At 50.5% G+C, this 25771-nt stretch overlaps 1 protein-coding gene across 6 annotated transcripts; it reads right to left on the minus strand.

Moving 5' to 3' along the window:
- Positions 1 to 419: 419 nt before the first annotated feature.
- On the minus strand, positions 420 to 24091 carry ccdc88c (coiled-coil domain containing 88C). Of its 6 annotated transcripts, none has more exons than XM_044142106.1 (30): positions 23506 to 24089; positions 21067 to 21161; positions 19618 to 19726; positions 18220 to 18289; positions 18040 to 18098; positions 17367 to 17450; positions 17086 to 17229; positions 16818 to 17008; positions 14936 to 15017; positions 14704 to 14862; positions 14487 to 14633; positions 14242 to 14392; positions 13980 to 14161; positions 13492 to 13629; positions 13139 to 13423; positions 12274 to 13071; positions 12067 to 12194; positions 11682 to 11793; positions 11499 to 11588; positions 11261 to 11422; positions 10895 to 11172; positions 10400 to 10528; positions 9856 to 10042; positions 9585 to 9730; positions 9420 to 9509; positions 9106 to 9350; positions 4847 to 4909; positions 2513 to 2725; positions 2181 to 2419; positions 420 to 2092 (listed from the first exon to the last, which is right to left on the minus strand). In XM_044142106.1, the coding sequence occupies exons 1-30, from the start codon at positions 23563 to 23565 to the stop codon at positions 1478 to 1480; spliced, it is 5451 nt and encodes a 1816-aa protein (XP_043998041.1). In that variant the 5' UTR covers positions 23566 to 24089; the 3' UTR covers positions 420 to 1477. The 6 variants fall into 6 exon arrangements, 5 of the variants coding, with proteins under 5 accessions (XP_043998041.1, XP_043998040.1, XP_043998043.1 ...); XM_044142105.1 differs by having other exon boundaries at positions 11499 to 11591; XR_006373112.1 differs by lacking the exons at positions 420 to 2092; positions 2181 to 2419 and adding an exon at positions 5191 to 5466 and having other exon boundaries at positions 2647 to 2725; positions 11499 to 11591; positions 23506 to 24091.
- Between the last annotated feature and the right edge of the window lie 1680 nt (positions 24092 to 25771).

Raw genomic sequence — 25771 nt, forward strand, 5'->3', positions numbered from 1 at the left:
GGTTGTCTTTCTGTGGTGACCTCCAAGTGACCTCACCTGTTGACCTCTGGAGCTCCTGGTGACCCCTTGAAGGATAAGCATGTTGGTGTCTAATCTGTTTATCTGATTAATTCAGTTTATAGAAAATCAGTGACCCGCCATTAAAATACCTAAACACTAGTAACTAATTAATTACTATTCTATTACTAGTAATTACTAGTTAATTACTAGTTTAGTGGACTAATGAACAGTTTACATAAATTTTGCTTTTTGTGGTGAAATATTTATGCAGGTCCTAAACATTCGGATTGATGACCCGGTTTGGTTCAGGAGGTTCTGTTGTGATTCTGACGGTTCTGGTGATCCAGAAGGTTCTGCCTCGACCCGCCAGAACCGCCCAGAGAATCCAAACCCAGTTTGGAAATGAGCAGCGCACGTCGTTTCGGTTTAGAGATCTTTATTCTACTGAGTCCAGCAGAACCAGAACCACAGGTCCGTTTTCAGCAGTCATCACATCACAGCAGACAGCGACAGAACAAAGTGCAGCCAGGACCGAACCGGTTCTACCAGAAGCACAGCAGAACCTCTGGACCCGGCCGGGTTCTGGCTCTAATATTTACAACTAAAAATGTACAAAAGTTACAGAATAATTTACATAAAAGGATCCAGAACCGGCAGAACTGGTCCGATTCAGTGTTTCTTCATCATCATCATCATCATCTGTTAAAGGAAAACCAGCTGGTCAGAACCAGAACATTTTCAGTTCTGGACTCTTCTCCAGAAACAACAAACTTCAAAAATACAGAACCAGTTCAGAACCAAAGTTCTGTTCAGGAGACCTGGAGAGACAATTTGGACCTGAACCGGAACCAGACTTACTGGATCCTGGGCTCAACAAGTTCACCACATTCAAACTGAGCTGGTTCTGTTGGGTTCTGTACCGGATCTTTATGACGTATTTATCTTTATTACTGGTCCAGACGCTGGACCGGGTCAGAACCCCTCAGAGTGGAACATTCTGAGGAAACCGGGTCAGAGGATGACCCAGTCATCTTCTGACCCGGTTAGGCCGACTGGTGGTTCTGGAGGTTCTGATATGGAGCGGGTTTCTTACTGCTGTCTATGTGGAAACTGTTCTGATTCTCTGGGTTCTAATGGAACCAGAACCAGAGGTCCAGTTCCTGATCGAACCAGTTCTGAGGTTCTGTTAACAGAGGTCCCGTTTCTGCAGCCGGCCCAGCAGGACCACAACCGTCTGGGCCGGGCCTCAGCCCACATTCAGTGGTTTTGGGTGGGATCCAGCGGTTCTGCTTCCCGGAACGTGTCAGAGTGATGCATTCTGGGCCGGCGGCTAAACATGGAGGAAGGCTGTAATTACTGGGCGGTTCTGTTTACCCGGGCCGGAATGTTCTGGGCCGCTTCCCAGCATTCAACCTGCTGGCTGCTCAGAACCAGCAGAACCAGTTCTGTTCCAGGATGTGTTCTGACCCGGTCCAGTTCAGACGCAGCCGTACTCGTACCAGACGGTCTGCGGGTCGTTGTTGGGGTCCGGAGACGCCGGCGTGCTTTTGGGTCGCTCCGAGGAGCCGCTGCGGACGCCATCTTTGTTGGAGTCAGAGGGCAGTCCCTCTGTCGGGGTGCCGCTGCTCTCTGGGACAGGGTCGGGCTGCGCGGCCCTGACGGGGGTCACCATGGCAACCTCTCCACGGTGGCTCCGCCCCCGATCCATCTGCAGGTTGAGTGATGGCGAATGGCGGACGGTGGGACTCTGGAGGTCCGTGGCGGAAAACCGAGCTGACAGGGGGCGCTCGCGCTGGGCCCTGCCTCCAGCTTGGCGCCGCCCTGTCCCGTCTGCCTCGTTTCCACGGTAACCATCAGGTCCCTGGGAGCGCAGCAGGTCGGCGGAGGCCAGGCTGAAGGCCCTGCTCAGCGATTGGCCGGCCGGCTGTCGAGGGGAGGGCTTTACGCTCTGACCCGGCCTCTGATTGGTCGAGTGGACGGTGGGAGAGACGTAGCTGGTGGGCGTGGCCTGATCCCTGGCAGATGCAGCAGAGGGGCCGGGGCTTCGGCTGAAGTAGTCCGCCATCAACTCGTCTGCGCCTCCGGTGGACAACTGGGGAACAACAAGCCAATCAGGAATTAAACTGATAATCGCTGTATTGATCTATTGATCTATGGATGCCTGGGGGGGGGCTTCTCACCAGGGGCGGAGACTGCAGGTTGCTCTCCTCCAGGAACTCCTCCAGTGTCACCATCTCACTTCCTGGGGAACCTGGGCGGGGCTTACTCCTGGCCCCGCCTCCTCGCTGCGGTTGGGCCCTCTGGGGGGCCTGGTCATAAGGGAGGGTGGAGCTCCGTGACAGGCTCTGCTGCGATTGGCTGAGGAACATGACATCATCACTGGACAGGCTGGTTGAGTGCCGAGGGCGATCAAAGGCGTCTGAGACCAGGAGAGAGATTCGGTTCTGTTACCAACCCTGTTCGGGTTCTGGACCATATCTAGGGCAGCGGTAATGGTTCTGGGTCGGCGTACCTCTACAGGTGACGGGGGAACTGGACCCGGACGTGTTGTGGCTGAAGTCTCCAGAACCGGGTCGACCCCCAAAGACCGGGTCTTCGTCAAAGAAACCTGGAACTACGATTTCCGGGTCAGGAACGCAGCGTGTTCTGGTTCTGCTGGTCGCTGCCGTGCCGGTTCCAGAGGCCCAGTTCGGAGTGGAAGTTGGGCGGTTCCTGTGGATTGGACCTGAGGGGAAAACCCGCAGGAGAGTTAGCTTCCGGAACCAACTGAGAGTGTTCCCATGGAAACAGAAATGGTCTGCCTCGCTGCCTAGAAGACCTCCTTGTGAACCGGTCCAGAACCGGTTCCAGTCTACAGCCTGAAACAGAAACCTGTCACTGTGGTTGCTCCTCCTGAGGTGAAGGGGGCGCTGTTGGGTGAAACAAGATGGAAACATTGCAGAACTCACAACATTTCAGGAACATTTCACATTTTGAAGCATAATAAAGGAAAATTGACTCCTGCTGCTTTGGCAGAAACGTTTCCTTCATCAGCAGATGCAGTTAGTCAGGGTGCAACGCTGCTCGCTCCCTTATCACATCACATGCAGCCCTGCAACCTCCACCTGCATGTCTGCAGCCTGATGTCTCTAAGGCTTCGTTCACACTGCAGCCTGAAGTGACCCAATTCTGATCTTCTTGACGTAATTTGACCTGTATCTGATCCTTTCATGATGGTCTGAACAGCACAGGTTGGATTCTCTTCGAATGTGACCCGGGCCACTTGGGTGTCCGATACGTATCCAATTCAAACGCGACGTAACGTCCAGGTCGCATTTATCCAACTTGAAAGTCACTGATACTGGACAAACGCATCTGCATCCTGATATGCACAAGAGGGAAGACTAACAAAATCCATGGCGGACTATATGAGGATTAAGTTGCTGCTCCGGTCAGACAACAACTTCAGCTGTGTAAGTTATGCTACACCGTTAGCATCCATGTTTAATTCCATCAACATCAGCGTTTATTCTTTTTTTATGGTGTTTGAGAGAACCCTGAGAACGCTGACGCTATGGACCTTACCAAGCTCCGCCCACAACCGACCCACGGGACCGCAAGTCTCACAAACAAAGAGTCACGGCACGTTATTTCTATGTAAACATGACTCGATTAGTGCATCATCTCTACCGGATTTTCACAATATATCAGCTACTACAATGGACAGAGGAACTAAGAAGTTCATGTCATCATCTGGGAGGAAGTTACTGGTTTCTCAGTCACTAGCTGGTTGTAAACCTGAGGCCAGCAGGTGTCAGTCAGTCAGTTATGGTAGATCTGAAATTTGGTTTGATGACCTCAATATGAGAAACTACAGACTGATAAGAGGAACCAAAGAGCTCTGTAAAGGTAAAGGCAAATCTTCTGAAGTTGGAATGTAATTAATTTAATTTCACATAATTATCGCGGTAGAAGCCATTTGTTTGTTAAAATTTTCTGAAATATATTTGTTGTATTTGATGTTTGTTATGAATGACGTATAGTCACAAACAAACAGGGTAATTGGTCCAACGTTTAGAAACTACAGAGGTTGTAATGCGTCACAGCAAAGGTAAACAAAGGTAAAATAACCCGAACAGGTGATCAACTCAAAACCACTCGTACCTTTTTACTCTCTCTCTCTCTTTGTGGTTTAAGCACACCTGTTACCGTGGCAACCACCTGCGCCCCGCAAGACGAGCAAAGATTACGTTAAAAACAAAACATTCAGTCCGTTACGATATCAAGTTTCCAGGCTTGATATTTATTTCTGGATTATTAATCAGCGCTTCCCTGAACACAGCGATGGTTGATTGACTAGCTGTACTTGGTGCTAGAGTGGCTAACACGAGTAACAGTTTAGTCCAAAGCCTTTTCTGCTAAAATAAAATCTTTAGTGTATGTCAGATACAGTACACATTGCATATTGATCTGTTTAGCTAACGTAAGACTGTGTAGCAGACAGGCTTCAAGGTGTAGAAGTTGTATCAGTGCTGCCATTATGCTGTACTTAGCTAACGAGAAGCGTGTGTTTGTGAGACGCCACCCATGTGACCACGTAGAATGGGCATCAGCCAATAAAAAGCGGCCCCTCTAGTAAGGTCCATTGCGCCTTCTACTGCGCATGCGGGACACTTCCAGGTCGTTTCCCGTTCAGACTGCAGGACACATGCTGGTTGCATTTATTGTGTGATCAGCCACGGCAAAAAAATCAGAAAAATCTGAATTGGGTCACTTCAGGCTGCAGTGTGAACGCAACCCAACAGTGACAGGTTCAGGTCCAGTTGGGTCTGGCTGGTGATGTCATGGTGACGCGGCGGCTGCTCACCATTAGCTTCGTCTCCGTTGACGCTGTCGCTGCTGCTGCGATGGCCGCCACGCTCGGCCGGGCCTGTGGACCAATCAGAGAGCGTTAAACCCGGTTTGCACCAATCGGGGCGAAGCGGCCGTCGTCCTTCGGGGTCGGGCCCATGGTGGACAGTGGACCCGACCAGGACCATGGAAACAGTTCAGGCAACATGTTCTGCTAAGGTTCTGCTCAGGTCCAATTCCAGGAACCGGACCAGAACCCCTGCAGATGGAGCAGCAGCAAAACAGCGCTGAGCGTGGCAGGAAGAGGCGGGGCTTGGGCAGGAAGGAGGCGGAGCAACAGGTAAACACAGAACTACTCACTATTAACTCGTCCATCAGCATGCAGAGAGTGAGAGAGAGAGAGGGGGGAGATGATGATGATGATGAAGAAAGGGGGAGGGGCCTAGAAAACTCCTGTGGCTGGGATTGGAGGACTACTGATGATGTCATCTGTGATGTCAGAGGATGACCAAAACCGCAGGCGTCTGGAGAGAGAGAGGGCGGGGCGAGACGAGGAAGAGGAGGAAGAGGAAGAGGAGGGGAGGAGCTTGTCCTGACTTCTGCTGCGCAGAAAATGGAAACATCTGGGAGGAGGGGCTAATAGGAGGAAGATGAGTAAAAGAGAAATCATTGATCAGATATTGATGATTGTTTCCCAGCAGAACTAGGAATGCACCAATCTGATATCAATATTTGTATCGGTTTGATACTGAAGGAAATTGTAGATCAGGTGTCCAGAGTTTCCTCCAGCTGGGCTCAGTTTACCAAATTAAACTGTAGTTTACTAAGATGCATTAATGAACAGCTAAAATTCAAAGATTAAACTGAGAGCATCAGATTGTTGCTATGGTAACAAAACTCTTACAAAGTAAACTTGCCAGCTCCTTAAAATCTGACATTTAAATATTAACCATTTTAAAAATTTTTATTTATCTATGCTGAAAACATTCAATCAAATTTAACTGCACTGATATTCCCCTAGTTTGTTTATGCCTTGGGCCGGCTCTAAATGTGATCAGCATCACATCGTGTTTTTAGATCCACTGACTGATGACTTAATATGGATTTGACACAAGTGCAAATAATTGATATTTATTTTAAATGTACTTTTCTTAAGATTCTATAATTTGGGGTATAAGTCGTAATGTCTTCTAGCATAGCAAACCTGATGTTACTAGCATAGCAAACCTGATGTTACTAGCATAGCAAACCTGATGTTACTAGCATAGCAAACCTGATGTTACTAGCATGGCTAACCCGATGTTACGTTACCATGGCTAACCCGATGTTACGTTAGCATGGCCAACCCGATGTTATGTTACCATGGCTAACCCGATGTTACGTTAGCATGGCTAACCCGATGTTACGTTACCATGGCTAACCTGATAACTCATTAACATCAGCACGTCACTCAGTGGAAGGCCTTCGGACACAGGAAGCTTCAGCGGAAGTACGTTTTTCAGTTTGTTGGGCGTTTCAGAGCTTGTACTGTCTTAGACGGCATAGCATCGCAAACACTTAAAATAAAATACTTATTTGTGTAACCTAACCCTAAACTGGCCTAAGGAAAACATTGTTTAACTTGTTTATTTTTCTGTTGATATGACGATTCACACTTCGGTTCATTCGGGTTCAGGATGTAGACGATTTATAAACTCAGCGGCTGCAAAGCGACTTCACCTGAATGTTTTTATTTACAATTATTTTATTGACAATTAATACGTTTAATCAAAATAATATTTAATGGTGCAGAAAAGGATTTGCATTTCGCAGATATTAAATCTGTCTATTATGTAATTTGCATTATAAATACAAATATGTTATATTTATACATAGTGAATTTCTGAACCATTGAACGGTTTGTTGCAGTTTGACTTTACCACAGTTAGACGTATTGATCAGTTTCTGTATTGTTGATTCTCTATTAGCTATCAGACTGTTTTCCATGTCTGACCAGCTGGAGGCGCTGCTGCTTCAGAGAGTTGAACTTCCTCTAGGTCACTCAACAAAAACACTGTTTAATAGCAGTACTGGAAGAGAAAAACTGGATTGGTGCATCCCTTCCCAGAACCAACAGAACCCACCAGAACCAACAGAACCCAGGGTTTCCCCCATGGTATTATAAGCCTGGTGGCCCGCCATGCTTTTTTTAAGCATCAATGCTAAGCTTATCTAGATTGTAGTCAATAGCCTGTGGAGAGTCACAAGCATGTTAACTAATATGGACTTGCACCATTCAGTATGTTAAAATTAGTGTATAAGCTAAAATTAACCAAATGCTAATGTAAGCCTAAATGCTGTCAGTAGCATGTGGGGTGCTATTAGAATGTTGTCTTACATTTACTTACTTCCTACATTCAGTGTCCTAAACAAGGCAAATAAGTAAGAAAAATAGCTACAAGCTTATTTTAGGAAAAAGGCTAATGCTAACCTGAGAAAAAGATAATAAAGGCTAATATTATTGCACCACCTGTGGTGGTGCACTAACCTGAGAGGAATATTGAGGCTTTTATTTTGAATTTTTCAGTAAGCTTCATATTAAATGGCCAAACTAATTCCAAGTGTGGAAGTCATTGGGTTAAATCAGTTATATAATACCCAAAACATGCCCCCAAAAAACTAATGATCCAAAGTAAATGAACTAGATACTCCTATTCAGGGTTGGAAGATAAGTATAAGTAAGTATCCTCTGGTCTAATTCATTTTCTAGTTTGAAAGAATAGGAGTCTAAAAAGTAGTTGTTAAGGTAGTTTTTCTGGGTTCCAAGTTCTAATCCCTGTTCTGGGTTGCTAAATAAGTATAAGTATTCTCTGGACTTTCTAAATGTGTTCTAAATAAAAAGTAATTAGTAAAACTAATTAGTACTCCACAGTTTCTAAGTAATAAAAACTAAATGTTCCTGTTCTGGGTTGCAGTAATAGGAGTCTCTCCACACAATAATCTAAAAAGTAATCTAATATTGGACTAAATAGTGAGCACTCTACAGCTTCTGAAATATGAGCTAAAGAGTTACTAATCTAATTCCTTTCCAGGGAAACAAAATAAAATTAAAAAAGAGGAAAAGACACATTAGGGCAACTAGCAACATTCAGACAAAACAAAGGGCAAAACAAAGACATGAGTGAAGGTGGTAACAACAGGGGCCATGAAACCACGTTGCTCAGCCGCCCGGCAGAAGTCTAATAAGATGTTATTATCAAGGCATGTCCTTGGGAGCACTCAGTTCCACAGCTGCATGAGGGGGAGGGGCTGAGGTGGGAAGGAGCATTAAGTTTACATATCTTCAAGGAGATTGGAAATATGCAACCCTTCCAAGGCAACACGGAGAAACCCAATTAAGACACACGTCTTAGGTCAGGTAGGTTATGAATTTCAATCTTCCCTAAAGTCTTTTAGAGTCCTCAGCTGGGCTGCGAGTCTCAGCAAGACTCACATACAACACACCAACAGTCTGAGTGTTTGCTAGTTCGGCCAATAAAGTTGCATTAAAAGTGCCATCGGCCATTTAAAAGTTGATTTCCAACAGACCAGCTCCACTGCAGATCCACCTCATCCTCGTCTGACCACTCCAGCACCAGATGGCCACACCGGGTCGTCCATCTGAGGATCGGCTCAGACCAGCGACACACACAGCTGATGAGACTATTGGTCTGAACGACAGACGCATCAAACCTCAGACTGTCCATAGGCACCTACAGGAAGCCAACTGGGTCAGAATCAGATTCCTCAGCCTGACCCCGATCATGACTGTCAATCCACTACAAACGACCGAACCACCATGTCATCAATGCCGATATGAAGATCAGTAATTACTGAAAATATAGTTTGAGTTTCTCTATATATTGCATAACTCAAATGGGGCCTTTATATTTTAATTTTTATATATATTTTGTTTCCTGTCAATCTTTTTTTTTTTACCTCTCCAGGGGGTCTTTTGTGGCGCTAGTGTCCGTTATATGAAAGTAGTCTGACAGGAGAGGAGGGAAGACATGCGGAAAATATCGCCGGGTCTGGGAATCGAACCCGCGACGGCTGCGTCGAGGACTCAAGGCCTCTAAACACAGGCTGAGGTTTCCCCTACGCCACCACGGCACGCCCCCAACTTAACATCTTTTAATACAAAACCCCGGTGGTGGTTCTGTTGGGTTCAGAAACACCAGAACCCAACAGAAACCCTAACCGTTTGGACCAGCAGGGGGCAGACTGCAGGTTCCGGTTCTAGTGGAGAGGGCTCACCTCGGCTGGGGGGGCCGGTCCGGCCTGGGCTGCTGGTGCGGTTGCTATGGTTACTGAGCGAGTCACTTCCTGTGCGGCAGGGGACGGGGGGTGGGGCCTCTGGGGGAAGTGGGGGGGGTGTGGCCGGCAGGGGGATGTCTGGAGCGCTCCGGGCCCGCTCCCGGTTCTGGTTCTGGTCCCGGCCATTCTCCTTCCTGGGTTTGATGAGCTTAACCAGAGCTCTGGCTCCGGACCACTGGCTCCTCCTGAAACACACAGACCCGACATCAGAACCGGGCTGGACCAGAACCCTCCAGAACCAGCAGCGCCACTACTTTTTGGGTGTCGGGTCGTAGAACTTGTACTGGTCCATGATCTTCTCCTCCAGCTTCTCCTTCTGCCGCCGCAGCGCGTTCAGCTTGTCTCTGAGGACACAGAGGTCAGACAGGGGTCAGACATAGGTCCCGGTTCCGGCTCGTCCCGGTTCCGGCCCGACTCACATATAGAGCTTGTGCTCCTGGTGGAACTGCTCCTTGCTCTCCAGGCTGCGCTCCAGCAGCGTCTGGTTCTGCTGACCCAGCAGGTGGATCTGGCTCAGCAGGTGGTGGTTCTCCTCCTCCAGGTTCCCCTTCAGGCGGCTCAGGAGCTGCAGAACCAGAACCAGAATCAGAACCAGAATCAGAACCAGGCCCACTGTTACTGTCTGTAGTTCCTCTGCAGATTAACCCTGGGTGGGTTCTGACCCGACCCAGCTCGTAACTGGTACCTCACCTCACAGTGGTTGTCCAGTTTAGTCATGGAGAGGTCCAGGTTCTGGTTCTGGTCCACCAGTGAGTCGTACCGGGCCGTCCACTGGCTCACTTCCTGCTGAGCTGAGCTTAACGAGTTCTTCAGCTCGTTAAGCCGCTGCTGGAGGTTCTGATTCTGCTCGACATGCTGGTTGTGGTCCTGGGTCAGTCTGGGAGGACGAGGAGAAATACTTTGAGGAGAAATGATCCGGATCAGAACCAGGCTGGCTCTGGTCAGCAGATAAAACCATGAATCATTTTCCTTTCTCCTCTCAGTTCTGACCCTGTTCTGACCCTACACACTAAAACCTCTGGTTGTTCAGTTCCTTGTTTCACTTGTCTGTGCCTGTCCTCTGTCGCCCCCTGCTGGTGCAGGACAAGTTTCCTCATCTAGAAACTTTTTAAGCTAATTGGAAAAATTACTGCCTCTGTGTTCTGGACCGGTCCAGAACCGGGCGGTGAGGCCCGGCTTCTGGCTGACCCAGCACAGCATCCAGAGTCAACAGGTTCTGTTCTGGTTCTCTTACCGGTCCACTTCAGACTTCAGCTGCAGGTTCTCCTGCTGGAGGAGTCGGTTCTTCTGGACCTCCTGCTTCAGCTGCTGCGCCTCCTGCTGCTCCTCCCACCGGTCCTTCAGCTGCAGCAGAGCCAGGTACCTGCAGAAACACCTGGATCAGTGAACCGGGTCGGGTCAGGTTCTGTTCACAAGAACCATCCCCCATCCTGTAGCTGTGCATGGAGCTACAGACTGACTCTGGCCACCAGGAGGCGACACGCTGCTGGCCGGTGGGAGGAAGTAAAGTCTAAGATTGAAATATTATATCATCTGTTGACGGAGAGGCTTCCGGTCCTGGATTGGACCGGCTGCCGAGACATGAAAGACTGACTTCCTTCCTGTTGGGCTCGAAGCTGACGGATCATTTCCTCTTCTAGTCGTCAGAAATAATCAGAAAAAACATCCAATAGCAGCCCAACTCTTCCTCCTGCACGATTTGGAGGGGTGTGACGCCAGGAGGACTCACTTGCTGTGCAGCGCACGGTGCTCGCCCTCCAGCGCCCTCTGCTGGCCCTTCAGCGCTGCATGCTGGCTGATCAGCTGCTCGTACTCATGCGCCTGCCTCTCGTGCACGCTCAGCAGGCGCTCGTGGTCGGCGAGCGCGCTCTCGCGGGCGCGCCAAGCCTCGTCGCGCTGCCGCTGCCACGACTCGGCCTCGGCCTCCAGGGCGCCCACCTGGCCCTGCAGAACGGCATTCTGGGCCATGAGGGAGGCGCTCTGCGAGGATACGGCCGAAATGTCCACCTGAGACACAGGAGGACAGAGGGTAAGACAGGCGTCCCTTCGGGGACTCACAGCGCCCCCTGGGGGATGTGCGGCGGCACAGCAGCACCTGCAGCTTGGCGGTCTGGGTGTGCAGGCCGGCGTTGTGCTCCTGCAGGGTGGAGGCGTGGCGCTGCAGCGCCGCCATCTGGCTGTTGAGGGAACTGTTCTGGTTCTCCAGCTGCTTCAGCTGCTCCTTCAGCAAGCTGCTCTCCGTCTGCAGGGAGGCGTTCTGCAGGAAACTACCAATCAGAACCAGCACCAGAACCAGAACCAGAACCAGCAGATGGAGGATCAGGTAGGCTTACGCTCTTCTCCACGGCGATCAGATGATCCTGGAAGCGCAGCAGCTCCGGAGCGGCGCCACGCACCGAGGCATGCTGGGAGTTGTTATTCTGCTGCTGAAACACAGGAACCCGCAGGACTGGGTCAGAACCATTTGATCTGGGTCAGAACCATCTGATCCGGATCAGAACTTTGTGTGGGCCTACGGCAGTCAGTTGCCGGCGCAGGGACTCATTCAGGGCGTTGCTCTCCTCCAGCTTCCTCTCCAGGCCACCGATCTCCTCCTTCAGGGTCTGATGGAGGTTCAGGTCCGGCGACCTGTTGGAATGTAGCGACAGAGAGGGAACGCTGAGGTAACTCCAGGGAAAAGTGGGGAGATTGTCAAAGTGAAAGTTGAGGGAACCTTGAGATAAGGAGAGGGGACGTCAGGGTAAAGATGCTGGTCAGAACTGGTTCAGAATCACAGTCAGCCTTCAGAATGCAGCTTTAACTGCTGCAGGTTGCTGGTTTGATGGGTCTGGACCATCAAACCAGCAACCTGCTGTCCTCCCCGTCCTCTCCCTGTCCTCCTCCATGTCCTCCCCATCCTACCTGTCTTCCAGTGTCTGCTCCTGCTGCAGCAGCTTCTCCCGGCTCAGTCCAATCCTCTCCAGCTCCTCATCGAGTCTCTCCAGCTCCAGGTTCTGCTGCTGGGCCTTCAGTTTCTCAGAAACCAGCTCCTGCAGAGAGAGAAGGTCAGAGGTCAGAGCACCTCCTCCTGGCCGCTGCTTCCAGAGGAATCCTGCGTCTCCTCCTGACCTCTCTCAGTGTGTCCAGGGTCTTCTTGTCGATGGTGGCCTCCTTCTGCAGCTCCTTGTTCTCCCGCTCTAGCTCCTTGGCTTTGGCCGACGCCTCCTCAAGCCTCTCCAGCTCCCTCCTCAGGGTAGTGGCCTCCTTCAGAGAGGCGGAGGCCAGGCTGGCTGTCTCCTCCAGCTCCAGCTCCTTGGCCTCCTGCAGTGTTCGGGCCCTCAGGTTCTCCTTCTCCAGCTGCTTGCGGCTCCTCTCTGCCTGTTCCAGATCTAACTGAAGCTTCCTCCTCTCCTCTTCAGCCTCCTCTCTTCTTCTGCGCTCCTCCTTCAGGTCCTCCACCTCCCGGCTCAGCTCCTCCTCCCTTCTCCGGTTCTCCCTGGCCCTCCCGTCCGCCTCCAGCTTCTCCTCCCTGCTCCTCTCCAGCTGCTCCTGTAGTTGTTGTTTCTCCTGGTTCAGAGCCAACAGGTTCAGCTCCAGCCTTTCTGCCCTTTTCCTCTCTCCCTGTGCCTCCTCCCTGGACTCCTCCAGACTCCTCTGGGTCTCCTGGGTTTCCCTCTGCGCCTCCTGCAGCTCTTCCTGCAGTGTGGGCAGGCGGGCGGAGGAGGAGCGCAGGTTCTCCATGGAGCGGCGGAGCTCCAGGTTCTCCATGGACAGCAGGCTGTTTTGCGCCTCCTGCTGGGCCAGCCGCTGCAGCTCCTTCTGGGCCTCCTCAGCCTCCCGCTTCAGGCGGAGCGCCTCCTGCTGCAGGGAGGTCACCTGCCTCTCCAGGGCCTCCGCGTGCTGGCTGCAGGAGCGCAGCGTCGCCACCTGGAGGCAGAACGGGGATGAGCTGATTGCATCCGGACCAGGAACCAGCACAGATCCTGGTGCCTACCTCTCGGGTCAGAGCCTCCCTGCTCCGCTCCAGACGGGCCGCCTCCCTCTGCGCCTCCTCGCAGCGCCCTGCCCGCTCCCTCAGACACTCCGCCTCCTCGCTCACCACCTTCAGCTGCGTCTCCAGGCTGGCCAGCCGCGAGCCGGCGTCCGTGACGCTCTGGTGCAGCAGGCGGTTCTTAGCCTCCGCCTCCCGGACTCGGGCCTCGCTGCTGGACTGAGCGCGCTCCTGGAGGCCCTTCACCGCCTCCGACAGGTGCTGCTGCTCGCTTTGCAGCTCTGAGATCTGATTGGACGAGACGGTGAGGGGGCTGGGGGGGTAAATGATGGGACGAGGTGGAGAGGCAGACGTACCTGGCGGTCCTTGTCGGCCCGCAAAGCGTGCATCTCTCGCTCCAGACTCTGCTTCTCCTTCAGGAGCTCCTCCCCCAGAGTCTCCATGTCCTGATTGGTCAGTTTCTCCTGGTCCAGCAGAACCTGGAGATGCTCCAGCTGGGAAAAAGACGTCAGGGTTAACCAGCAGTAACCGTTCGGCTGGACATCTGTCCATGGTATTACGACGGACAATGTATTAAAGTTTGCAAAATATCCGTAAACATTTCTATGGTGACGTGTCTGATCTACGGCGACTTTATCCATCTGAACTACTTCAGATTCTCTCCACAGTGCAAACTGTCAGTATGAAAGCTGAGGCCTCTTCCTGGGCTGCCGTTTCTCCTGAGGAAACCGGTCAGGAGTCTGGCTCCTGATCCCAAGCCGGAGGATCCTCTGCTCCTGGTTCCTGACCTCAGCAGGAGAGCTCCTGCGGTTCTCCTCCACCTGCCGGTCCAGCTCCTGCTCACCTTGTTGCTCAGGCTCTGGTTCTCCCGGTCCAGCTCCTGGGTGTGCAGCTGCTGCTCCTGCAGGAGCTGGTTCTCCTCCTTCAGTCTCTCTATGGAGGCCTGCAGCTCCCGGTTCTCCTTCTCCAGCTTCAGAACCCGGCTGGTGATGCCCTCGTTGAGCTCGTGGACCAGAGATTTGCGACCTGCGGAGCAGAGAGGTCAGAGGTCAGCCGGTTCAGGGAGCTGACCCAGTAGCGGCCAGGCGGGCCGATCAGAACCGTACTCTCTGAGGCGGGGGCGTCGTGGTTCTTGGAGAGCTGCTCCAGCTCCCAGCCCAGATGGGCCGACTCGTTCATACTCTGCTTCTGGCCCAGCTCCAGCAGCAGGTTCTCCTCCAGCAGCTCCTCCAGCCGCTGCCGCTCGCCCTCGCGCTCCTGCAGGACAACCGGGACCGTCAGGTTCTGGTTCTGGTTCTGGAGGGAACCCAGACCCAGAAAGGACCGTCAGGTTCAGGTTCTGGTAGCGTACCATCTCCAGGTCGTGTATCTTGGCGCGCAGCAGCAGGTTGTCCTTCTCCAGCGTGTGCAGCTTGTCACAGCGCCCCCTGGAGGCCGCCAGCTGCTCCTCCAGCAGCACCTTGGTCTCCAGCAGCGTCGTGTTGTCGTCTCGCAGCTCCTGCGGGAACGAAGCGCAGTCAGGAAGCCGATCCGAACACAGAACCTGTGCTCACAGTCTTCACGCCCACCTCCATCCGGGTCTTGTAGAAGTGAACGTCGTTGAGCCGCTCCTTGCAGCGGCTAAGCTCCGCCTCCAGCCGGTCCACCCGCGCCGCTCGCTCCCTCAGGGCGTCCACCTCATCCCGGTACGCTCGGACCGAACGGGCCTCGCAGGACAGCGACTGGTTCTGATCCACAAACACACGATAAGTGTAACCGGGCCGGACGAAGGTTCTGGCTCTGAACGGAGCGAGATCGGACCTCTTGCTTGAGTTTCTGCAGCTCTTGATCCAGACGTTCCGCCTCGTGTTTTGAATCCATCAGCTGTTCTGTTTTCTCCTCTCTGCAAACAGAACCAGAAGGATCGGACCCAAACTGTAAACCAGTTATTGCCATAAAATGTTGCCCGTTTATAGGACTTTACGTCTCATCAGATGTTTTCCCACTTTGGTCAACCTGTTCATCCAACTTCAGAGTAATAAAACGTAGAAAATCAGAAACTGACGACGTTTCTGCTAATGGTTAGCTTTAGCGTCTGCTAATCGTTTACGAGTTTAGCATTAGCTTAGCGCAGCTACCTGCACACAGCCAGTCGATTCTGATGGAAATGGTCTATTGCTGTTACCATGGAGACGCTGAGCCACAGCGACACACTGAGGAGCTTTCAGCAGCAGAAGGTCAGAGGTCACCTCGTCCCGAGGCGTCGAGGTGAACCGGCTGGAGGCGGAGCTTAACCAACTGTTCATTGCCAGGAAGGAGAACCATTGAGGTGATGGTGGTGGTAGCGGTACCAACAGTACCACTAACTAGTATTAACATTAGTAGGTGAGAAACCTACTAAGAACCTGTGATGTTGGACATGGGTTCTATCTGAGGTTGATATGAAAAATTTCAAACCTGCTGGAATATCATCAAAAACAGCAGCAAATTCTTTAGGAGTCACAGGAAAGTTTCAGTTATAAAGAAATTCACCATAATCAAACAGTTGAGGTCTAAACTGTCGGTTCTTCGTCATGGCTACAGCGCTGCTGGAATGGCTTAATGTGATTGGCTGAAACAAAGAATCTATCTGATTGGTTGCTGATCATTCAATCAGATAAACCATTTATTAAAAAAAGACATTTGTAGATTGAGTCTCAAAATTCACACACAAACAACTCAGGCCAGAAGCAGCTTGGAGATCAAGAGATATTTGTGTTTGCATCAAAAGTACAAGTGTGGATGTCGCTCTGTCCATTTGAGAATTATGAGACAGTTTTAGCTCCATATTTAAAGTGGATTTTCAATTTCAGCAGGAAATAATAGTTAAAGGAAGACCAACACCGTAGCTGAAAGGTTTGCTTCAAACTAGGAGACAGAAAGTTGCTGCTGTTTACAAACAGAAGGAAAACAGGGTTTGTGGACGTCCTGCTAGGAAAGGCCTTTTCTGCTTTCCTTCCTTCTTTTCTCAACTTGTGTGGCGGATAAACTTGGCTTTGGATGAACTGATATTTTTGTGCAGAATGAGTTACTTCATTTATAAGTAAAGGTGAGATGGCAGTAATTTTGTTTAGTTTATTAATAAAACGTGCGTTTTGTGAGCTACAGTTTGTACGCGTAAAGAATGCACAAAAGAAACACAACCCACCAACTGCTGTTAGCTTAGCTAATAGCAGCGGCCATTTATTAATAATGGCAAAATGAACATTAACTGCCACGAGGACACCAGTGTCCCCAGTGACCTGGATGTGACAGTATTTGAAGTGACAGTTGAAGAGTTAAGCCTAAAACTAAACAGACTGGATGTTTTGTTCTTTATGTAGGAAATATTTGAGTGTTTCTTGTTGTTGAATCCTGAAACATAAAGTGGCGTTATTGTCAGTTGCTATGGAAACGAGTCTGTGTGTGGCTACAGAGAAAGAGGTGGTTTTGGGTTGTACTTCGGTGTTCCCTTTGCTGTGGATCACAGAGCTAAATTAAAACTACCTACATTTCCAGGTAGTTAAAGGAATTATTTATGTAGAAGAAAAGTCTTTTAGCCCTTCACAGTGAAATCTCCGTATGCAAACAACCACATGCAGGGGGTCGATATTTATAAATCCGACCATGATTAAACGGTCAGGGTCAGTAGCACTAGTAGCAGTAATGGCGGCGGCGGACTCACAGCTCCTGCCGGTAGCGGCGCAGCTTGGCCTTGGCGTCGGCCAGCTCCACGGCCAGGTGCTGCTTCTCCTCCTGGGTCGGCTCGGTTCCAGCCGGGCCGCCGTTCTTCGGGGCTCGGCCCGACTTCCCACCTCCCTCCAGGGGCCGCTGGTCAGACAGGTAGTCCCTCTCCAGGGTGAGGTCCAGGATGGCCTGGGGGATGGGACAGAGGTTCTGTTGGACTCGCGGCTCGGATAGAACCCGGCCGGACGGGACGGGCGCCTCTGTACCTCCGTGGCTTTGTCTCGCTGGTCGATGAGTTGCCGTAGCGACGCAGCCATGTTGCGGGACAGCGGCTCCAGCTCCTCGGGGACGAGCTCGGCTCCATCCTCCATCCAGGACAGATCCAGGACGTTCAGCGGGTTGTGAGTGACCTGCAGCAGAGGCATATTCACTCCCTGGTGGAGCTAAGCCCCGCCCTCTATAAGCCCCTTCCCCTCTGAGCCCCTCCCTCCTCGCTGAGGTTCTGACCCAGGCAGCAGAACCTCCAGAACCCAGGCCCGGTTCTGACCTCCTGGATGTGAGAGACGATGGCGGCCTGCGTCTGGATGTCCAGCAGCTTGATCTTGTCGATCATCTCCTCCTTGCGCTCGCTCTGAGGACAGACAGGAAACATCAGCAGGTTCTGGCGCCACGATGGCGCCTCATGGCATAAACTGCTGCGTCAGCGGTTGCTATGGTGATTCAAGGACGGGGAGGGAGGAGCGGACTGTCAAACCTCAAACAACAAGACAGCTTTACGTCAGAACCGCCTGCTGGTCCCACATGGAAATTCACTGAGTCTACAGTGGTTGGACCTACACTGTAGGTCCAATCAGAGCTGGGAGTCAGTGACACTGCTCTGGGCTGTGATTGGACAGGATAGTTCTGATGGAGGTCTAAACAGGCCCAGTTCAGTTCTTAGCTGAAGTTCTGAGATTTTCTGGCCAGTGTTCCCAGCTGGGCTCTTCTGTTCCAGGCAGGAAAAGTTTCACAGGTTTGTTTAACAAATTCCTGCCGGTTCAAACAAAGACCGATTCACACATGTTGCTATGGTAACCACCCCCTTCCTGGAACCAGTCGGGCCAGCGCGGGAAACAATGGGAGAAACAGGAAACCCCCACCTGATGCTCAGGTTACAGCCAGAACGCTCACACCATATTTAAACTGGAGCCCCGCCCACACGGAGCCCCGCCCACACTCACCTGCACGGCGCAGCCCAGCAGCAGCAGCAGCAGGCGCTTCAGCTCCTCCATGCTCCCCACTGAGGAGACAAATCAGATTGTTAGTGGAAGCAGCAGGAGGAGCAGCAGGACCATTGCCTGGTGCTTCAGATGGCACTGGGAGGACTGGGAGGACTGGGAGCAGATCTCCATGTGTGTTACCTGACATGGGGTCGTTGGCGATGAGCAGGATGTTGGGAGGAGGCATCACTACCAGCTGCTGCAGCGTTTCCTGCAGGAGAACCAGGAGGAGGTTCAGGCCGAGCCATCATCATCATCATCACCATCATCGTCATCATCATCGTCACCTTCATTATTATCACCTTCATCATCATCATCATCGTCACCTTCATGGTCCTCCAAGAACCAGGATGGATTTTTATTTAAGGGTAACTGAAATTCGATGGCTCAGCAGGTCAAAGGTCAACCTAGCAGTGGGGCTTCAACAAACTGTTTGACCTGGACTGGTTCTGGACCAGTTCATACCGGACCACCTTCCTCATTTACCCTTATTCTGTCCAGGAGTCAAACTGATCTACAGAATGCAGAACCAGAACCGGGTCTGGACTCCGAACCAAACAGTGACAGAGTGGAACCACGCAGATCGGTTCTGACCCAGCCAGCAGGAAACAGCTGCAGTCTGGGTCAGGAAGTAGCAGGGAGGGAACGCGCCCCATTCCTCAACATCCGGCCCCAGTCCCAGCACCTGTACGCCCGGAACCGGAGGGAGGGCCGGGTGGCAGACAGAGGAACCGGGTCACAGGTTCTGTTCAGAACCAGCGCTGTCCGGTCATGGAGGATCAGTTGACTGCAGGCGGTCCGGTTTCACCAATACCACCCAGGCTGAATAAAACATGACAGCTGGCGGCCAGACGGCCCATAAGCCCCGCCCATTATGAGGCGCCGCCCACGTTCAGGCCCCGCCCACCAGGCCTGGTGAAGGCAGCAGAGGCTCTGGGAGTCGAGCTTTCTGAGGTATCAGGTTCCTCTGCTGCTGGTTGCCCTCCGTTACTGGGGAGACTGGGAGCCAACCAGTCAGAGCATCTGCTGGGACTTCATCTAATTAGGAGCAAGCCAACACCCTGCATCGGGGGGGAGGGGTGTGTGTGTGAGAGTGTGTGAGGGCTGATCTGCACCCTGACAGCCTCTACAACTCATTAACTGCTGGTTAAAAAATGAGGCGGAGATTAACAGCAACCTGACCCACTTCATACAACACACACCAACACACACACCAACATACCCTGACACACACACTAAGACACCAACACTAACACACACCCTGACACACACACCAACACACCCTGACACACACACCAACACACACCCTGATACACACACCAACACACACACCCTGACACACACAAGTAAATCTCTCCAGTTTGAAACCAGCCCCTTTGATCTTCTGGTTAAAATGACCTTAATGTTCAGAACCAGAACCTCCTGACCCAGCCAGAACCAGAACCAAGCCATTGTGAAGTTTTATTCAAATGTTTTCACATGACCGGTCCGACCGGTCCAGTTCTGTCGGGTTCTGCTGCAATGAGTGCGGTTCTGTACCTGGTAGTAGGTCCTGATGTGCCGGGTCAGAACCGTGAGGTTGTAGAGGCGCAGCGACACGTCGTTGTTCACGTTCTTGTTCAGCCTCTGATTGGTGGGGTTGGGGTCGCTATGGAAACAGAGACAGAGAGATCAGACGCTCCACTCAGGACAGGAGCCCCCACCCAGACTACGCCCCGGCGGAGAACAATGGCCTGACTGTCCTCATTCTGCCGGAGGCTCGGCGTCCAGATGCAACCAGCCAGCAGGGGGAGCTGCAGCAGCAACTGGCCATTCAGCTGCCTGACTCAGCTCAACATGCTAACACTGCCTTTGCCATGCCAACTGTAATGTTAGCATGCTCGCGCTGACTCTAGCATGCTAATGCTTAATGCATAGTGCCAATTGTAGCTTTAGCAAGCTAATGCTAACTCTATCGTGCCGATTCCGATGCCTGTCAGAGTTAAATGTTTGTAAACATAGGAATGTAACCGACCCGGGTTATTAGCGTCACTGTATTGCTGCTAACAGCTCTGGTTCTGATTCGTGTTGCTTCATGATGAACATCTGAAGAACCGGATCGGTACCGGGCGCATTTCATTCAACTTTCTCTGCCTCTTTTAGAAAAACTGTGTGCTCCTAATGTTTTTACTTTCAGATAGTTCTTATGGTGCGTAACCATGGCAACAAGGAACTGCTTTACAGCAGAGCATCTAGTTAGCATCTCATCTGAACTCTGACCCCAAATCCCACAGGAGCTGTGAAGGAAGAATCATGGACGCAGAGAGGAGGAGGACGTTCTGACTGTTCTGCTCCCCTACAGAGAGCAACAGAGGAGGGACAAAAGCAAAGGAGCTGGATTAGCAGAGCTAGCTAACAGATGACAGAGCCATCCTGGACATGTTGCTGTTAGCATGTTAGCATGAGACTGTCGATCAGTCAGAGGCCTCATCAGATTTGTTATGAGACTGACTGCTGCTGGAGATCCTGGCAGCCCACAGGATCACCTTCCACAACTGATTGGAGAAACATGGATGATCTGTTACAACATTAATTTGATTAATAAAAGATTTCTGAATTGAAATGAAAATCAAAGTCCAATTCTTCGTGGCCAAACGGACCAATGCTGGTTCTGGTACTGATGGTGTATTCTCAGATTAGAGGCGATAATCCAGCTTCATTTTAGCCTCGGATTGATGATTATTATTAGCAGGAAAACGATGAGCAGAGAAACATCTGGTGTGTCCCCTGAGGCAGGATGTGGTCGCACCGTCACGCTCTCTCTCTTTCTCTCTGTCACACAGACACACACACACACACACACACACAGAGATAGAGAGATAGACACTTACCTGTCTGTCACACACAGGAAATCCTGAAATGACTGATGAACTCAGAGCAATGACAGCAGGCTCCACCCTTTTAGTCCCCTCCCCTGCATGCCCCACCCCCTCCCCATGAGGTACTCACATGTGGGTCATGACCTTATGCAGGAAGACGCCGTCCACCAGCTCCATGAACATGGCGACCCTCTCCTCGGAACCCAGCGGACCCAGCATGCGCACCTGGAGACACATTTGACAGGTGAAGGTTGGCTCCTGCCCTTCCTGTCCGCCTTCAGCCTGACTGCAGACCTGGTGGGTCGCCTGGACCCGATCGGCCGCCCCAGAACTTCATCAGAACACGCAGAAAAACTGCTGGAGCGCTGCCCCTCAAAACCCGCCCCACTGATGATGTCATGGCTTTGTCAGTTTATGATTGAGTAATTCAGCAGAACCTGGACCTCCAGCGGTTTGGTTCTGTTCAGGTCCAGATACCTGAAGGAGCTGCATCACCTGGTCCGGTACAGTCAGGGTTCCTGCCAGTGTATTATCAGCCTGGTGGGCCGCCATGCTTTAGGTGCCCCTGCCAGGCTATGGGTTGTGTGTTTTTATTTTTATTAAAAAAGAAAAAAAGAATTTTCTTTTTTCTTTTCTTTTTTTAATAGGACACATTGCAAGCGCGTGCATTTTACTGGCAGGGCAAAATTATTCCTGTCAGAAAGATGGGTTTACAGTTTTCATAGGTTTATCAGTTGATGCACTGGACAGGCAGCGCACCAACCAGACCGCTGGCACCTCGCGCGCCGTTGTGGCTAGATCTCTGAAGTTTAGCTGGCTGCAGATCGCTCATATTGCCTCACCCATATGGACATTTATATCAACACCTTGTTGATATGAGGATCCATGTTTCTTTATAGAATTCATCAAGGTAGGAGGTAAGTTTAAATCCACCGCGTTTGCTCTGCTGGTGCAGCTCAGTGTGAAGCGCAGATGTTCTCAGGTCCACATTTAGAGGTGCGTGTTGAGCGTGCAGTGAGAATATTTCTTTGTGAACAAAGCATTATATGTGGTGTGTGTGTTTACGTATCAACATGTTGACTGTCTGCGGTGATAAACTTTGACTTCCCGGTTAGCCGGTGCGTAATGGACCGGGCCTTCAGCCCATGAAGGAGCTTTCTGACTAGCACAGCACAGTGGTTTGTTTTTATTTCATTTTTTGCGGCGACACAATGCATATCAAATACTTGCTCTACTTAAAATCAGGAAGAGTTGCTGCGTAGAGATCAACTCATCCCATAAACCTCTGGCAACCAAAGCAGTCTCTGTGGCGCTCATTAAAACTCAATAGACACGAAATGAAAGAGCTACTAAAGCTGCATAAATTAAATCTCCCATTTGTCCCTCTACATCCTGCAGAGACGCGCTGTGCAGCGGGTCTAGCTTCATACAGGGCCAGTCCAAGGTTGAATGAGGCCTTGAGTAGAATTTGACTTTGACTTGCTGCTAAGAACATCAGCTCAGATGCATAAATGAACATCGGATTGTTGCTATGGTAAAATAATCTAACTATGAACATTGTTCCTTGAACTTTTACAAAATAAACTTGCCAGCTCCTTAAAATCTTACATTTAAATAATAAATATTTTAAAATCTTTTAATCTATCTATGCTGAAACTATTCAATAAAATTTAACTGCATTGATATTCCCCTGGGCTGCACAGTAGCGCAGTTGGTAGAGCTGTTGCCTTGCAGCAAGAAGGTCCTGGGTTCGATTCCCAGCCTGGGGTCTTTCTGCATGGAGTTTGCATGTTCTCCCTGTGCATGGTGGGTTCTCTCTGGGTTCTCCGGCTTCCTCCCACAGTCCAAAAACATGACTGTCAGGTTAATTTGTCTCTCTAAATTCTCCCTAGGTGTGAGTGTGTGTGAATGGTTGTTTGTCCTGTATGTCTCTGTGTTGCCCTGCGACAGACTGGCGACCTGTCCAGGGTGAACCCGCCTCTCGCCCAGAACGTAGCTGGAGAGGAACCAGCAACCCTCCTGATCCCTCTAAGGGTCGAGGGTGAACAGAAAATGGATGGATGGATGATATTCCCCTAGTTCGTTTATGCCTTGGGCCGGCTCTAAATGTGATCAGCATCGCATGTGTTTTTAGATCCACTGACTGATGACTTAATATGGATTTGACACAAGTGCAAATAATTGAGATTAATTTTAATTGCATTGTTTTTAAGATTCTATAATTGTAAGTTTAAGTCGCAATGTCTTCCAGTAACATAATTACCCAGCAATATTTTACGTTTCCTGTCAACTTATCAAACCCCGGCCGCCGGCCTCAGCCAGTTTTCTGGGGCAAACCCTGACAGACATGACGGTTCTGGTCCAAAAGGAGCAGTCTGAGCCCAGATCAGAGACTGGGTCCTGAACGGCCGCTCGGTAACAGAGCTCCAGCTGTGACGAATATTTACAGGCTGGACTAGTTAACCCCGACTAGTTAGTAAGTAGTTAATCTGTATTATTTAGCGTATGGTTAACCCAAACTAGTTAGTGGCAGGTTAACCCAGGCACCTGACGCAGCAGGTAGACTCACCCACAGCACCAGCGGAGACTCCATGAAGGAGGCCAGCAGCTCGGACAGGGTCACATCCATGCTTGGTCATCAATAACTCATCAATCCACCGATCGATCCGGATCAAAGCATCGGCCCCCCTTCTCCCTCCTCTACCCCTCCCCTGCGCACGAGCTCCGCAGTAGCTACTATTGTCTGTCCGGATCCCCACGGTAAGTCCGAAAAGTGGAGGAAAGGCGGGTAAAAACCAGTTGGACCGGGTCGGAACCTCCCTCACGGAGGTTTTCCTAAAGTTCTGGAGTCGGTTCCGTTAGTTTCGCCGCTAAATAAAAGCGGATGGTAGGCAAACACTTGATCCAAACTTCGCTCGGATAGTTGATTGTGTTGCCAAGGAAACACAAATCGGACCGTAAAGAGAGAAAAAGCGCTATAAAGTTAGAAAATACAAAAAAATCCTATGAGAAAAGAGTGAAAGTCTTCAGCAGAACTGGGTCAAAGTACTTTCCCCCGTCGTCTCCATCCGGACCAACTGCTCACCGATCCAACTGTCTCCATCAACCTGTGAGACCCGAGAACACAGGGAAGGCAGACCGATGGTACGAACAGCCAACCAGTGGCCGGCCGCCGCGCCAACTCCCGCCTTTTTTCTGAACCAACCAATGAAGAAAGAGGGTGTTCACACTAAGGCTGACGTCACCATCGGGCAGAGTGACGCCAAAGAGCTCGGAGGTCGCAAGATGGTTACCGGCCTGCGCAGGAAGCGACGCTCATTTTAATCTCCCATCGGTTTTACTGATGGTTCTTGTATTTCCTGTTTTTATGATTGTTTTAATGTTTTTTGTGAATTTTTACACTTATAAATTTTAGGAAGAAGCTAACCTAATTCTAACCTTCTTTTAGTTTACATTTTGTGAGTTTTCTTAATAGTATGTTTCAATTATACACACAGAAAAAAACTAGTCAGACTGATGTTTTAGTTATTTTATTATATATTTTCTGTGTATATATTTTTATTTTAATATCTCTAAAATGTATTTGTGCAAGTTGTCAGCACATTCATTCGACTCAATGCACACCTGCAAGTTAACCATTGAGATGAGAGAACATCCCATAATATGACAAATCAGGTGAGGAACAAAGTGTTTTCCAGGGCTTTTCCTCCAGACAGAACATAAATCAACTCTGTCCTCTCCGTCGGCTCACCACAGTGGCAGGTACTTCTCTTGTTCTTCACTCTGATTCGTCTGAACGGTTTGAAAGGGAAACCAAAGATCAGCTCTGATCAAAGGTCAGATGCAAATGTGCAGAATTGAAGGCCGCAGTGAGAGCAGCAGGGTGTGTGCGACAAGCACTGGGTCTACTTTCTCTCCCAGACTCTGACCCGGAACTGTAGAACAAATTCCCGGCTCCGGAGCCGGAATCTGGTTCAGTCTGAATGAGTTTGATCAGCAGACAGGAAGCCTGCATCACCGACATCCTGAGACACAAACTCAACTCAAAGTTCGGTGATGCAGCGAGGAAAACCACTGATCACACGTGGCGCCAGTAAATAGGAAGACAGCGCCACCCCCTGGTGAATGCTGAGTATTACAAAATCAACTCTGGAAGCGGCATAAAATCTACTGCAATTTGTTTCAGACAGACCCGAGTCTCTTGGTCCGACGGTACCGCTGGTCCAGTACTGCTGCCGGTCCACCTGGGTCAAATGTTCTAGACTCAGAAATTAGAGGATGGCAGTAGCAGGTCCAAGATGGCGTCTCCACACCAAAAAGCTTTCAGCACTCAGGGGCGAACACCATCTGGACCTGCAGCCTGGTTTCGGTCCAGGCTGTCCAAACGCCTCTTCACCTGTGAACTGAACTAGTCCAGTGAACTGAACTGGTTCAGTGAACAAGCTCCTGAACCTCTCGATTTTTATCTGGACTACAAGATGCTTCTGTAAACTCAAAATTAAAAATAAACTGCGTTTCATTGTTAATGAATTTTGTTCAGGCATTGATGAGGTCATCTGAGGGTTTAAGTCTTCTGTGGCAGTCAGGACCCCAACATAGATGTTGGAGTAGGGGATTCAGATTGGTTGACCCCTGGTGGAACAAAACCATTTCGTTGCTATGGTCACCCAGAGTAACCGCTGGAGGTGAACAGGATGATAATCTGCCAGATTTAATCCCAGACGTCGCTCAGGTCAGGTCCTTCAGGTGTAGAACTAGCTCAGGTGAGGTCATGTGACCTGCAAAGGACTCACATGACCCACTGAGGTAAAAACAGAAACCAGCAGCCAATCAGA

Source organism: Gambusia affinis, linkage group LG16 (assembly GCF_019740435.1).
Source record: "Gambusia affinis linkage group LG16, SWU_Gaff_1.0, whole genome shotgun sequence".
In the NCBI taxonomy this organism is placed as follows: domain Eukaryota; kingdom Metazoa; phylum Chordata; class Actinopteri; order Cyprinodontiformes; family Poeciliidae; genus Gambusia; species Gambusia affinis.

Coding starts and splice junctions, on each gene's coding strand:
- ccdc88c (XM_044142105.1), bottom strand. CDS start 23,565: ATGGATGTGACCCTGTCCGAGCTGCTGGCCTCCTTCATGGAGTCTCCG. Junction 4,910..9,105: donor GACCGGCCCCCCCAGCCGAG/GTGAGCCCTCTC, acceptor ATTGGTCCACAG/GCCCGGCCGAGCGTGGCGGC. Junction 2,420..2,512: donor TTCCCCCGTCACCTGTAGAG/GTACGCCGACCC, acceptor TCCTGGTCTCAG/ACGCCTTTGATCGCCCTCGG.